The following is a 12,424-nucleotide window of genomic DNA, read 5'->3' as shown; positions in this document are numbered from 1 at the left end:
ACTTTTAGCGTCAGGAAAATAACATCATGTTTCTTACCGAGCGCATTTTACTGCAACTCAAGGAAAGAACTCCATTCTACCATTCGATACTTGTTGTTATTATTCTGAGCTAACTGTCAGCAACCTGTTTTAAACCTAAACGTCACAATGTCTTCCGACTTTGAAGCATACGAGCTGGACTTTGGGACCATTACAGCCGAAGTAACCAACAAAATTGGCCGAATTCCCAAACTAAGTGGAGGTAAGACAGTTATATAAATGAGTTGAACCGCTGAGCTGGAGCTGGCTATCAGTTAGCTGGCATTTCTCAGCTGAGAAGGCTAGCTGAGAAGGCTAGCTAACGGTAGCATGTATAGCCTACAGTACATGTTATTTCATCAATGTACTACCTATTCTTTGGGTAAAAAAATGTATTGCGCAAAACGGTGACACACATATCCAGTGTGTTCTTGACTTTTATACAAATAGATGAATCACGTGTTGCTGGCTGATATAATAGCTTGTTATCATGTGTTAATGGATTTTAATTAGTGTGAAAATGTGAGCCTAAAGAAAAATAACATCTAATATTTTTTCCCGTTAATTAAGTACGACTTCATTCATATTCTTTTAACTTCGGTAATAGTAGGCTTAAAAGGACACAAGTCTTTGGTCACTGCTATTATAGTTGTTCATTGTAAATTAAAATAATCGAAATTAATTGATAGTAAGTGAGTTTTGACTAGTATTTCAGTCTTTCCATGAGATGACATAAATACCAGATAATACCAGATATCTGGATGATGAAAAAATGAATGGACATTGTTGAGTTTGAAATCACCATGGCAACGCAGCAGCTTGTGGCGTTTTCATGCACCAATGAAACTGGATTTCCATTACAAAATGATCAATGTTATTGTTGATTTGATTCTTTCAACAGTCCAGAGACATGTTATGATGGTCAGGCTAATTAGTCGCAACACATTATACATCAGTGTGAATACATCTGTGTGTGTTTATTTTTCCTATGACATCTTTCTGACTAATAAATTCTAGAATAGCTATCAACTTAATGCTTGAAATTGAATATGTGTGTGAAGAGAAAGATGGATGGATGTTTGCCATGATCAAACAGTCTATGTTAGCCAAATTATCTTTAAAGGGTTTAAATAGGGGTCAACTCATATTTGTTTCTCTTTTTTTCCGATTTGCCTAGTGAAGATTTGTTTTCCTTTTCAATACAGATATGATGAGTCTGTATTGAACATGCAAGTGACAAGTGTTCAACTCAGAATGTATTTATTTAGTCAAATAGAAAATATGTATCTATTTATGTTTTGACCAAGTTACACTGTGAGGCTCAGTGAGTTCATCGTGACTACTTTACAAATCATTAAAAACCATAAAAACTAAGATAACGTCTTGGTTTGGTGGCAAGGTCTGCAAATGGATGCTGCACATAGAAGTTACTAACATAGTCACAATGGTGTACCAAAAATCCATAATTTTAAAAGTATTTATAAATGGATGGGAACAGGCACAGCATTCAGTATACAGGTCAAAGATGATGTGATAGATCCTACACTCATGTGTTACTGGCTTCTTTACTCTCGTAAGGTAGGAGCGTTTTGGCACGAGCTTCAACCTGGCACAGACCAAAAAAGCTGAGGGCTGAGCAATCTTTATCCCTCTCTCTCTTTGTGGTATTTCTAAACATTCTGGTCTATCCCTCTATATGTATTTGTATTAAGGTCCCACAAAAGGATGTAACAAACATGTATTTGAATAGCGCAATTAGATTTTCACTAGTGACAATTAGAATTGGAGTCAGAGTTTGCATTTGTGTTAATAGGTAAAATAAAAAACAAGAATGAGAGGCAGCATGTGACTTCATACTGATATTTTACAGTGCAAAATACACAGCACGTTATTTTAATTTACATCAACTGCTCAAATCCATTAGGATATATAAATATCAAGTATTGCAGAGATGCTATTTAAGGAACTGTAAATGCTGTGGAGCTGGAAAAGTTAGATTCTCCATAACTGACTTCTCCTCTAAGTTTATTTTCAGTTTTGACGGCTAGAAACTGTTTCCAAAACCTACCTGGAATATTATCGGCCTTGCTCATTGTTATTTCAAAGGGCACTGCCTCTCACAAAACCTCGCCTCACTGAATATTTCGCGTTTGGAATTGGCATCTTTGAAGCTTCATGGCAGCCCATTCCACAGTGTAATTCCACATTGCATCCTCTCGCCATCTGTTGACTGTGTCACAGTAAGCCCATATGAATATGCACAAAGCCGGGAAATGCATTATAAACATAAGTAGATGTTCAACGTCTTCTGCCACCAACAAATTAGTCAACATTTGAATTTGAATTCCCTCCGTTCTCATTAGGGTTTTCTTCTTTTTCTTAAGTCAATCTGGCTCTTCTTCCTGAAGTGGCTGCATTTTTCTTAGTGATTTGACAGCCCTCTATTTAACACATTAATATAGCTCCCGACAAAGGGCTTTTGTTATTGCTGTTGTTGTATCTCTCTATTCACATGTGCACAATGGCTGATAATGGCCAGAGTGTATGGAAAAAATGGCATTGACTGAATTCATTCATTCAATCAAAGCCCTACTTCTTCTTTGTTTGCCTTACTTCTGGGTACAAAACTGCTCATCCGTCCGTCAGCAGGTTCTAGTCTCGGTAAATAGTCATACATATTTCACAGCCCTCCAGCTCGGGCCTGAGTTTGAGTAAGAAAGCAGCGCTATCGCACCTTCCAGTGAATGGCCTCCGGCTGTGTAGGATTCGAGGCTGGACACGGGTTTTAAAAATGCATTTTAGGGCTCGCTAAAGTTAATGTTGGCCCTTGGAGCCTGAGAAGTAAAGATATTGGCTTAGATTTGTTTTTATGATTTTGTAGTCCCACAACTGATAGTCTTGTGGTTTGCTTTGAAGCTATGTTGACTTTGAGTTGAATTATTTAAAATGATCAAATATTTATCACAATAAAGCTTCTCCTTAAAAATATTTTTTATTTTTTTATAAAATATATGTTTCGTGAAATTAAATCTAAAGTTAAAAAACAATTTAATTCCGTTAAGATTTTCTGAATGTTTTTTTTTAATAGAAAAAAATCTAAATTGGCCCTACACTGTCTTTTTTTTAATCTCTTTTGCTCCCTAATCTGTAGATACATAGTGTCATCTAAACAAATCCAAAATATTATTACTAACCAATTAGCATATGTAAAATCATATTATATTATAAGTCACATCGGAAATTTTGTTCAAATGTCTTCTGTGATAAAGCTAAATATGCCATTCCTTGTTTAGTTAATTTCGTATAAGGACAACTCAACACCAAATTAAATATGAAGTTATTATACTGTAAACTCTGTACTAGGATTGTCATTTGTCAACACACAGTCGCTTTTCTAAATAAATGGTTTTTAATCCTAAAAAATAATGACACTACATATTACCAGTGATACAATTGATGTTTCAAACTGGCTTTTTTGTGTGTCTCAGTTATGAATCCGTGAATATACCTATACTTAAATACGAGTAGTTCAAACACATTTGTCATGTATTTCAACATTTTGGTCAATCTTTTCTCAGTTTTTACCTCCATTAAAATAACCCATGTTATTGATGCTTGTTTCAAACATTAACTGATTCTACAGGAGCATATTTCTTCTTTTCATGCAGTTCAATTTCAGGGCAAATAGCTAATTTTAGAACAAAGACCAGTTCTCATATGTGCAGAAATCAAGTGGTAGCGTGGCTGCCTTAAATAACGATGGGAGGTACGGTGCTTTACGTGCCTATTTGGAGCGCTCGCAAGTCGTAATGAGTTTCAATGGGTAATGTGGAAGAGCAGCCACGGGGTGATGAGCTGAACGGCGCGTTAGTCATTCTGAGTGGGACTCATACTTCTGGCAAGTGAGCAAAGCTGACACCTCCCTTCCCTTTGAGTTGGCACGAGGTGTCTCACTGCTCCTCAGCAAAAACCAACAAAGGCCTCATAGACGCCAATAACTAAGAGACATCAAATGTTGGCTCGTCGTGTCGAGAGAATGTGTAAATATATCTTCAAATGTGTCCTTGTGTGTTGTCTTCTCCCAGTCTTTCTTTCTCTCTCCCCCTCTCTTCCCCCGTTGCGGGGGAGTTAGATTGTTGTCATGAAGCGCTGTTCCTCTGTCGGCTGATCAATATGTTGCTGTTTTTTTCTCTTTCAGAGGAGAAGACACAGCTGGTTCTAAATGTCGACAAACAGCTTGAAGAAGTCAGAGAGTTGGTACGTCTTTGATCAGTAATTTTCTCCTCTTCCCATTTCCTAAATAATGAATTTGTGGAAAGAGGGAGGGTACCATTTTCTCTGGCACCAGACAACAGCACCTGTATTATCCTGGTGGTGACATGACGTGCAGACACACACACAGACACACACTTCACATGGCGGAAAGGAGGCTTCCTCCACACATGATTACTTTCCAGTAATCTGCTTTTAAGTGACACCCCTATGACACATTTCAAGCCATTATCTTGAGGTGGGAGCCTTCATGTCGCTGTTTAAAAACCAGCAAAGTCACCTGACAGAGACAAATTGTTGTTGCAGTTGTCGTGTTATGTCACAGTGATTAGTTTCCTCCAAATGCACCACGGAGAGACCTGTCGAGCCATGCATCAAATGTACTTTTACTTTATTCACTTTGACATTGTTGGGCCTGCGCATGTCGCTGAAATGAAGGGGCGCTCACATTTGATAGTGTATTTATTTACAGAACAGCCTTCCTCTGCCGCAACTTTTATCACAGCTGAGTGACGTGAGCGGGAGGTATTTTCATTTTACAATCAACATTGGAGCATATTAAAGTTATTGCTGCTGGAACAACTCATTTCAGGAAGTTCAATATTTTCAGAGTTGTCACAATTTCTATCTTAGGCAGCATTTTGTCATAGATAGTAACCTCTGTGAGACATGCGTACATTGTAAAACAATAATAATTAGAGGATTTTATTTCAGCATTTGTTCAAGACTGCTATAAAAAACGATATAATAAAAAGTGCTCATTTCACCAGGTTTGTACCTTCACATTATGAAGTCAATTTGGATCAGAATAAACACTAAACCTGTCACTTGTGTAAAGTTTTGTATTCCAAGTTATTCTTTACTTGTGAAATGAATTGGATAGTGTTATCCTGGAAAAAGTTTAGTGGATGTAACTGGGTTTACTGCGGCTTTCAGCTGGAGCAGATGGACCTGGAGGTGCGGGAGATCCCCATCCAGAGCCGGCCCATGTACAACAGCAGACTGAAGAGCTACAAAGGGGAGATAGAGAAGCTGGAGAAAGACTTTGTAAGTACCCACACACCCGCTTCAAACTTTATGGTTATTTAAACATTACAAATATACCGCACACGTCAACAATCCACTTTAGAATTACTTTTAAAATACCCTTCTGTGTAGAGAATACACTATTTATGTATCAGTGTAGGTGTCCCAGTCACAAATCCTCTACATTATACACACACACACACACACACACACACACACACACACACACACACACACACACACACACACACACACACACACACACACACACACACACACACACACACACACACACACACACACACACACACACACACACACACACACACACACACACACACTGAAGCTCAGAGGTGCGTCCACTGAGGCTAATTCCGAGTTCAAGTTTGAACTTGCATGTGATGCCTATTGAGAACAGGCTGTGTGTTTGTGTTGTTGCAGCAGAATCTGGCCTTGTTTAGTAATTCATGAATGGCGGTATGTCTTGACTTGATGTCCAGCCTCTATCAAAGCTTAATGAACAGCCCAGTCAGGTTTGTTGCCTACGGAATAATGCTGATTTCACTTATTCCATTTGTAAGAGCAATAACTGCACCTTAATGTAAATCCAAAACTTGCATATTCTCTTCTTCCCTTTGTGTCCGATTTCCCTAAGTTGAAAGACATCTTAAGTTCACTGATTCTATTTAAATCTTTACCTTGCCTAGATATGTATCTTTAATGATACTTTCCCCTTATCTGTTATTGTTTTCTGTTGTCAGTTTTGTTTTGCCGATACTCACAACACGATAGCAAACCCGTGGTGTAAATGCAACCGACCTTGAGTTTGAGAAAAGACGAGTGCTTCCACAAATCGAATGTGATGTGTGATAAATCCACAGACTCAGAATGGGCTGGATGGTACATGCTGAATGTTATGTTTGGATAGTTAGTGGCAGCATTTGACCTAGTTGCTAATGTGGTTCCAATTAAGTATTACACTGTTTTCGTGTTTAAGGGCAAAATACATAAAACACACTTTTCTCAAAAACCTTAATATGAATTCAAGGTGTAGCTTTCCTCTCAAATGTGAACTGTTTCTTTACTTGGAAAGAGTATTTTTTTGTTGTTTAGATTTTTCTTGAAGGAAAAGATTTCAGAAAATAATGTTTTTTATTACGGATCATTCAAAATACACAGTTTTAGACAGATTTTCTCCAAAGAAATCTGAATTACAAGTTTAAAATGTTTTGTCTTTGTTACAAAATGAAAGGAAAGCTGCAACAATCACATGTAATTCAGTGAAATATGAGATATTTATCAATCATATTGACATTTTGTGTTTCTTAGCCCATACTACTGACTTACAAAAGAAATCACAACCTGCTCATATTTCACCAAATCGTTAACTCAAACATCTGCCTAATACCTTAGATCATTCACCATGCAATAAAACAAATCCCTATTCAATGGAATGTACAAACAAACAAGTAAACATGCATAAACAACCCATTTGGATGGAGCTATCCTGTGCCAGTGATCAGGGAGAACACCACAGAGAAGTGTTCGCTGAGATCACAGGAGAAGATCTCCGTGCCACGACAGCTTACTTTCCTCGCCATGGGCATTTAATTGGCTCGTGATTAATCTTGAACTTTTCTTCTCCACACACTTACCGTGCTCAATCATCAAGCAGTAAACCCCGCTGTGGCTGATATTGCTACACGTTTTCATTACTTGCATTTGTATGCTTGTTTTTTGGTCAAAATGTGTTTTGCTTCCTGCTTATAAAACAAAAATGTTTCATGCTCTTATCCTAATTATTTCTAAAATCGTATCTCATATCAGGGCACACTTGTGTATCAAGGCCCACAATGCTGACATGTAAAGCAGAAGGTAGCAGTGGGACAGTCTGACTGGATGAAGAATAAAAGAATATTGCCCTGCGTGTAACTGTGACTCCACAGTTTAGCGGAGACATTTTCGTTTTTACCCCTCTGTGTGTGGTGTGGTCCGATCAGTGTGCATTTAAACCAGGATCACCCACCTCACACGGTAACATCAAGAATATCTGGTCTCCCGTAAATCTGATGCAAGTGTTCAGAAGGCAAGAACTTCAGCCCCCTCTGAAGTGCCTCAGATGTGCCAAATGCTATAGCCAAGCTCAGCCTCTCACTTCCTGCAGGCCCAGGGAGGACATGACACTCGGCTCGAAAGGCGTCTAGTGGAAAAAAGGCAATCTCCTTTTCTTTTTAATGTAAAAAGCTCTGGCTTTGTTGTGCTTTCTGTGGATATCAAGGCCTTTCCACTCCCTCACTACCCAATCCCCCCCACCCCCCCCCACCCCAATCTCACCCCCTACCGGCCTCCCACGGGTGTCTCCCCCCTTAACCTGCTCTCTCATCCTCCCTTTCACCCGTGGTTTGAAGTCTTGCTACCACCGGTGTGCCAGCTTGAGACCTCATGGCTGCTCCTTTCCAGACAGGGCCCGAGTCGACCTCAGTAACCCAGCCATTTCATCCGGGAAGACAACTTATCAAACGGGCATCCCAAAGGTGTATATATATATATATATGATGTGGCTTTGTTGGCTTGGCTGACAGCTTCATTGCGATAATAGAGGGGGACAGTGGGGGTCTTAAAGGTGCTGGGTCGTGACAAATGGGCACCAAAAAAAAAAAGTGTGGACATGTTTAAATGAAACAATGAAAATCCTATTTGGTGGCTTTTTTCTGGTCAGAGGAAGCAGGATGGCTCTTAGCAGTGTCTTTGATCAGGTTAGGAAGAGGCCCGGCATAAGCTTAATTTAATGAAATCTATCGGGTAAACAGAGCCACCATCCTCAAAGGGTCCGTCCCAGTAGGGGAGGTGGGGGGTCTGAAGACGTCTGCTGTGTCTGACAAAACACAATCCACTTTTAAGGATGTGACTGAAATGATATACCATGCTAATTGCGAAAGTGTGATGTCTCTGAGAAGGACATAACAAGATGTCCTAAAGCAACATTGGCTCAGAGTTGTAGAGATGGTTTTATGCTGTTGTCAGTACAACTGGTGCTTTAATATGTTTAGCGAATGTCAAATATGTTTTTGTCTAATGCAGATTTTATTCGACCTGCAGTTATCATCGTGTCTTGAAGAACTTTAAATATCAGGATATCACTCGTTAAACCGATTTTAACCAACTGTGTTCAAACTTGAGCTTTCCAGTTTTTCAGTTCCGTGCATTAGTCGAATTTCCACAAGAAGATGTAAAAGGCGCATATTTTAGCTCTCTGTTATTACTCCACATTACATGTATTGTATTATATATTGTGATTTTAAGGGGGGCAACAGCTGGAAGTTAGCAATTTTTGTTAAAGCTGCCCCATTTACAGTTTTTTGTGACAGTTGATCAATTGGGACTGACCACGACACGATAAACAAATAAACTAAACTAAACATTAGCAAGTTAGGGCACAACATATTAATGTATGCCTATTTTCTAGTGCAGTGTTCAGAGAGGTCTCTTAATATTGTGTTACTTTTTACTCAGTGTACCTCCCACTGGCTGCTGTGGTTGTTGACCTCTTTGAGCAGCAGATGGCGGTGTTGCTCTAAGAATGATCCTCTTCTTCAGGTGCAGGACAAGGACAACATTGGGCACATTAACCAATTACTTTGCCTTTCTGATGTATGAGTGGACTCATGATAAAACCTTCCCCTTATTACTCTGCCTGACCTCATTAGTTTTGCCTTGAAAATGTGTGTTATCAAAATGTCCTTGTGGTAAAAACCCATTTAATGGCCTCCAAGTTTATGTATTTTCTTTAGTTTGTCTCTTTCCGCAGTCAAGCTCTAAAAGGTCATTAAGGCAGCAAAACAAATGATGAATTAAATAACTATAAGTCTATTTCAAATGATATTGTGTAGACATTTGAGACTGTATCTCTTCCGTCATCTCTCCCTAATTAATCTCTGCGACATCCGCTGATAATTCCCCTCAAGTTGTGTTTAAGGTGATGAGATGAATTTCTTTGCATTTTGTTGTCTTTTCAATAGCAAAACACTTCTGGTCCAAATGTGAGAAGCTTTTGTGTTCAAGGATTAAAGGTTCATTGGTAGTCATTAAATATCAAGCACTGACAAGTTCTGAGGTAGAATTCTTTACATTTTGTATTAAGTGGAATTGGATGTCAACGAAGGTCAAGGCTAATTCGTTGGTACAATGTAGCAGGTTTTATTTAGTTGTATAATCCGAACCAAAGCTATTTTTGCTTTCCATAAAATGCTGTTTAGTATTATATCAAGTACCTTGAACATGTCATCCTGTACCTAGCAGCATTATTTCTTTTGCAATGTATATCATTACCCAGTCTTCTTTATATTAGATTCTCCATAATGTAAGGTCATTCAAGTTGTGAATCATCTGAGGTTGACGTTGTCAGAACAGCAGTACTTACCTTAGACTTCGAGTAAGGTTTGAAAATACAATTTAATCATTGTATTTTTCCTCTAAGGTCATTTATTACATTATGGATATTAAAGTTAATATGTTCTGTTATTGAGTCATTTAGCCAACTGTCACAGGGATATATCTTTATTCCTAAATTCTGATTGTCCGTAGGGGTTGTTGTTTGGAGTGAGTCACGGACGGTCAAGTGTTTTCTGGACCGCCTTAAAAACCTTTTTAGATGGATGCCTCCTGTCTGCCCAGGGACATAATTAATGTTTTTCCAAAGAGCCAGCCAACCTTGAAATATTGAACAGTTTATTTGCCAGGTACACAGAGGTGAATGGAATAAAAAAAAAAAAAGCTCTTGGTGCTGATACCATTTGTATTTCTTGTTTTACCTGGATATATGAGTTTGATTAGTTGTTTTCTAACTGACCTTCTAGAGTTATCTTCAAATCTCAAAAAGCAACACATTGGTACATTGGACTTTTTAAAGAGCACCATGTAAATAAGGGCCAATGGTTTCATACAAAAATGAGGAAATTCAAATATAATCAGTGAAAGATTGAATCATGCGTGTAGAATGTGACCACCTTAGATGAGGCCAAGGCAAACTCCTTTAACTCGTGGTTTTTATTCGGCTCTCCATCAGAATAAATTGCCTTGTTGTCGAAGAACTAATGAATGACTCTTGACTTTACCACACACAGCTGCCAGTAAGAACGCTATCAGAAGTTTTCCAGAAGCCTCTTTTCCAGTTTCCAAACCCCAGAGCTATTTGTTGCTTCTGCATCTGAAGGTCACCCACCATCGGTTCATCATTGGCAATGAATTAACATTCTTCCAGGGTTTCTCAAATGCCATGATGTAAAGTATAGGGTATTGTCTCCATGTGAATTCTTCATGTCTTGGGTTCAAGTTTAGTGTCTTATTTGCTCTTCACTCAAAGCATACTAATACCACTTTTGTTGTTGAGGAAGAGGGAAATGAGGCTGTTTTTTCATTTAGGTGCTGTGCGAATGTTTACGTCCAATTTTATAATTAGTGGTCACGGACAATCCAAGGTTGTGGAGACTATCCAACTTTAGCTGATAGTGGCCATAAACTCATTATGCTTGGCACACTTAGCAGCCTAAAAGGGGCAAGAATACTTTGCAAAGTCATAAACGTTTGTGTTCATCTTAAGAATTTAAAAAAGGAAATACATTTTTTAAACCAGATGCTGATAATTACGTCGAGATTTCGGTTTTGATGGGAGGTTTTAGGACCACTGTACTTCCCACACTTCACTAGGAGTGATAAATAAATCAGCATCGTTGTAATCCATCTTGAAGGGTTCTTGTTTTTTGCCCCCTGTCCTCGTTTCTGGTGACTCCTGCAAGTAGACAACATGACAGACACACATTAGTTGGATGTAAGACACTGTAAATCGTCTTAGGTTGCCTTGGCTCGCTTGTTCTTATGAAACACTGAGAAGTGAAGGCAGATTGACTCTTTCTATGGTTTATTGCTTAACAAACCCATCAATGACACCAAAGTCTCATAACTTTTAACCAGTTTTAAAAGGACTCCCCCAATTGACAGCAGTTTTTCCCCATATATTTTCTCCGAGAGCAGATTTAAGATGTAAACGAACGGATCCTCTTCTCTACTTATGAATGATGTCTTTCATTTGGAAGTTGTTGTGCACAGTATGTCTTCCTCAAGCCCTTTGTGGATTTGTGGCGTTGGAGGCTTTTCCATGTCCGCTTTATGGACACCAAGATGGGATTCATTTGCGGATTAGCCTTTAGTCACTCATGTTTCATGGGTTTGATGGTGTAATAGCAGCAATGGGTCATTTTTGGGTTGAAGGACAGTGTCAGGATAACGACAAAATGATGTGTTCACATTTCGTTTTCAGAAAAAAATCCAAGTGGACACAGCAGAATTTCACACCACAAGCAATCAGTTAATAGAATTGAATACATTATTTGTGTAACTTTCTTCTTCAACTACAACACACATTGTTTAATTATTGTGAAAACTGTGAATACTCATTAATAAGTAATATCAAGTAAAGTTTTCAAATGGAAGTTTTATTAACGGTTGAATGGTATATTTTCCAAGTTCAAAATGCCCCTTATGGCAAATTATTGTTGGTACTGCTGCTATATAGTTTATTCTCATGTTAAGCATTTAGTTTGTACTTAAATTGAACACAAGACACAAAACTAAAACCGAGCTTTAAAAGCAGCAAGTCTTTACACCGGTGTTGTCCTTATTCAAACCAGACCTGATTTGGAAGTTACAGAAAACGTATCACAAATAAAACACGTTTGCCAACCATTTCTGAGATTATGATAAGTATTAAGATAAGGGTCCCAGACAGAGAGGCAGGAATACATTTTGGCGACATGTGCTTTTCTGTCATCCTGATGAGTTTTATGGTCATTAACAAGACGAGTTCTTGTCAGTAGTCGCAGTCGCAGAAATCACATAGCCCATCATTTGTAAGCAGATCACCTGTTCCCCCCCCCCCCCCCCCTGTCTCTTTATGTTAACACTTGTCTGTATGGACGGGGTATCTGCATTATGCCTGGAGCACAGGTTTTGTTTGTCAGTGTGCAAATTCGACCGTTATCCTTCCACGCGATCGCTTCCTCTGTCGCTTATCTCTCATGGCCCCTCCAAAGTCGCCGTTCTTCCGCACACA

The 12,424-nt window shown here is 38.7% G+C and overlaps 1 protein-coding gene across 11 annotated transcripts in view; it reads left to right on the top strand.

Annotated features, from left to right (window-relative positions):
* Positions 1–41: 41 nt before the first annotated feature.
* vti1a (vesicle transport through interaction with t-SNAREs 1A) overlaps positions 42–12,424 on the top strand; it is a 55,336-nt gene continuing 42,953 nt past the window's right edge. For all 11 annotated transcript variants that reach the window (XM_079660351.1, XM_079660354.1, XM_079660353.1 and 8 more), the window contains exons 1-3: positions 42–241; positions 4,217–4,275; positions 5,227–5,337. In XM_079660351.1, the coding sequence (XP_079516477.1) occupies positions 148–241; positions 4,217–4,275; positions 5,227–5,337 (264 nt within the window). In that variant the 5' untranslated portion in view covers positions 42–147. The remainder of the gene's footprint in view (positions 242–4,216; positions 4,276–5,226; positions 5,338–12,424) is intronic.

The sequence above is a fragment of the Notothenia rossii genome, assembly GCF_949606895.1.
Source record: "Notothenia rossii genome assembly, chromosome: 11".
NCBI lineage: Eukaryota > Metazoa > Chordata > Actinopteri > Perciformes > Nototheniidae > Notothenia > Notothenia rossii.
The sequence above is the reverse complement of the archived record's forward strand: the minus strand, read 5'-3'. Positions and strand labels throughout refer to the sequence as shown.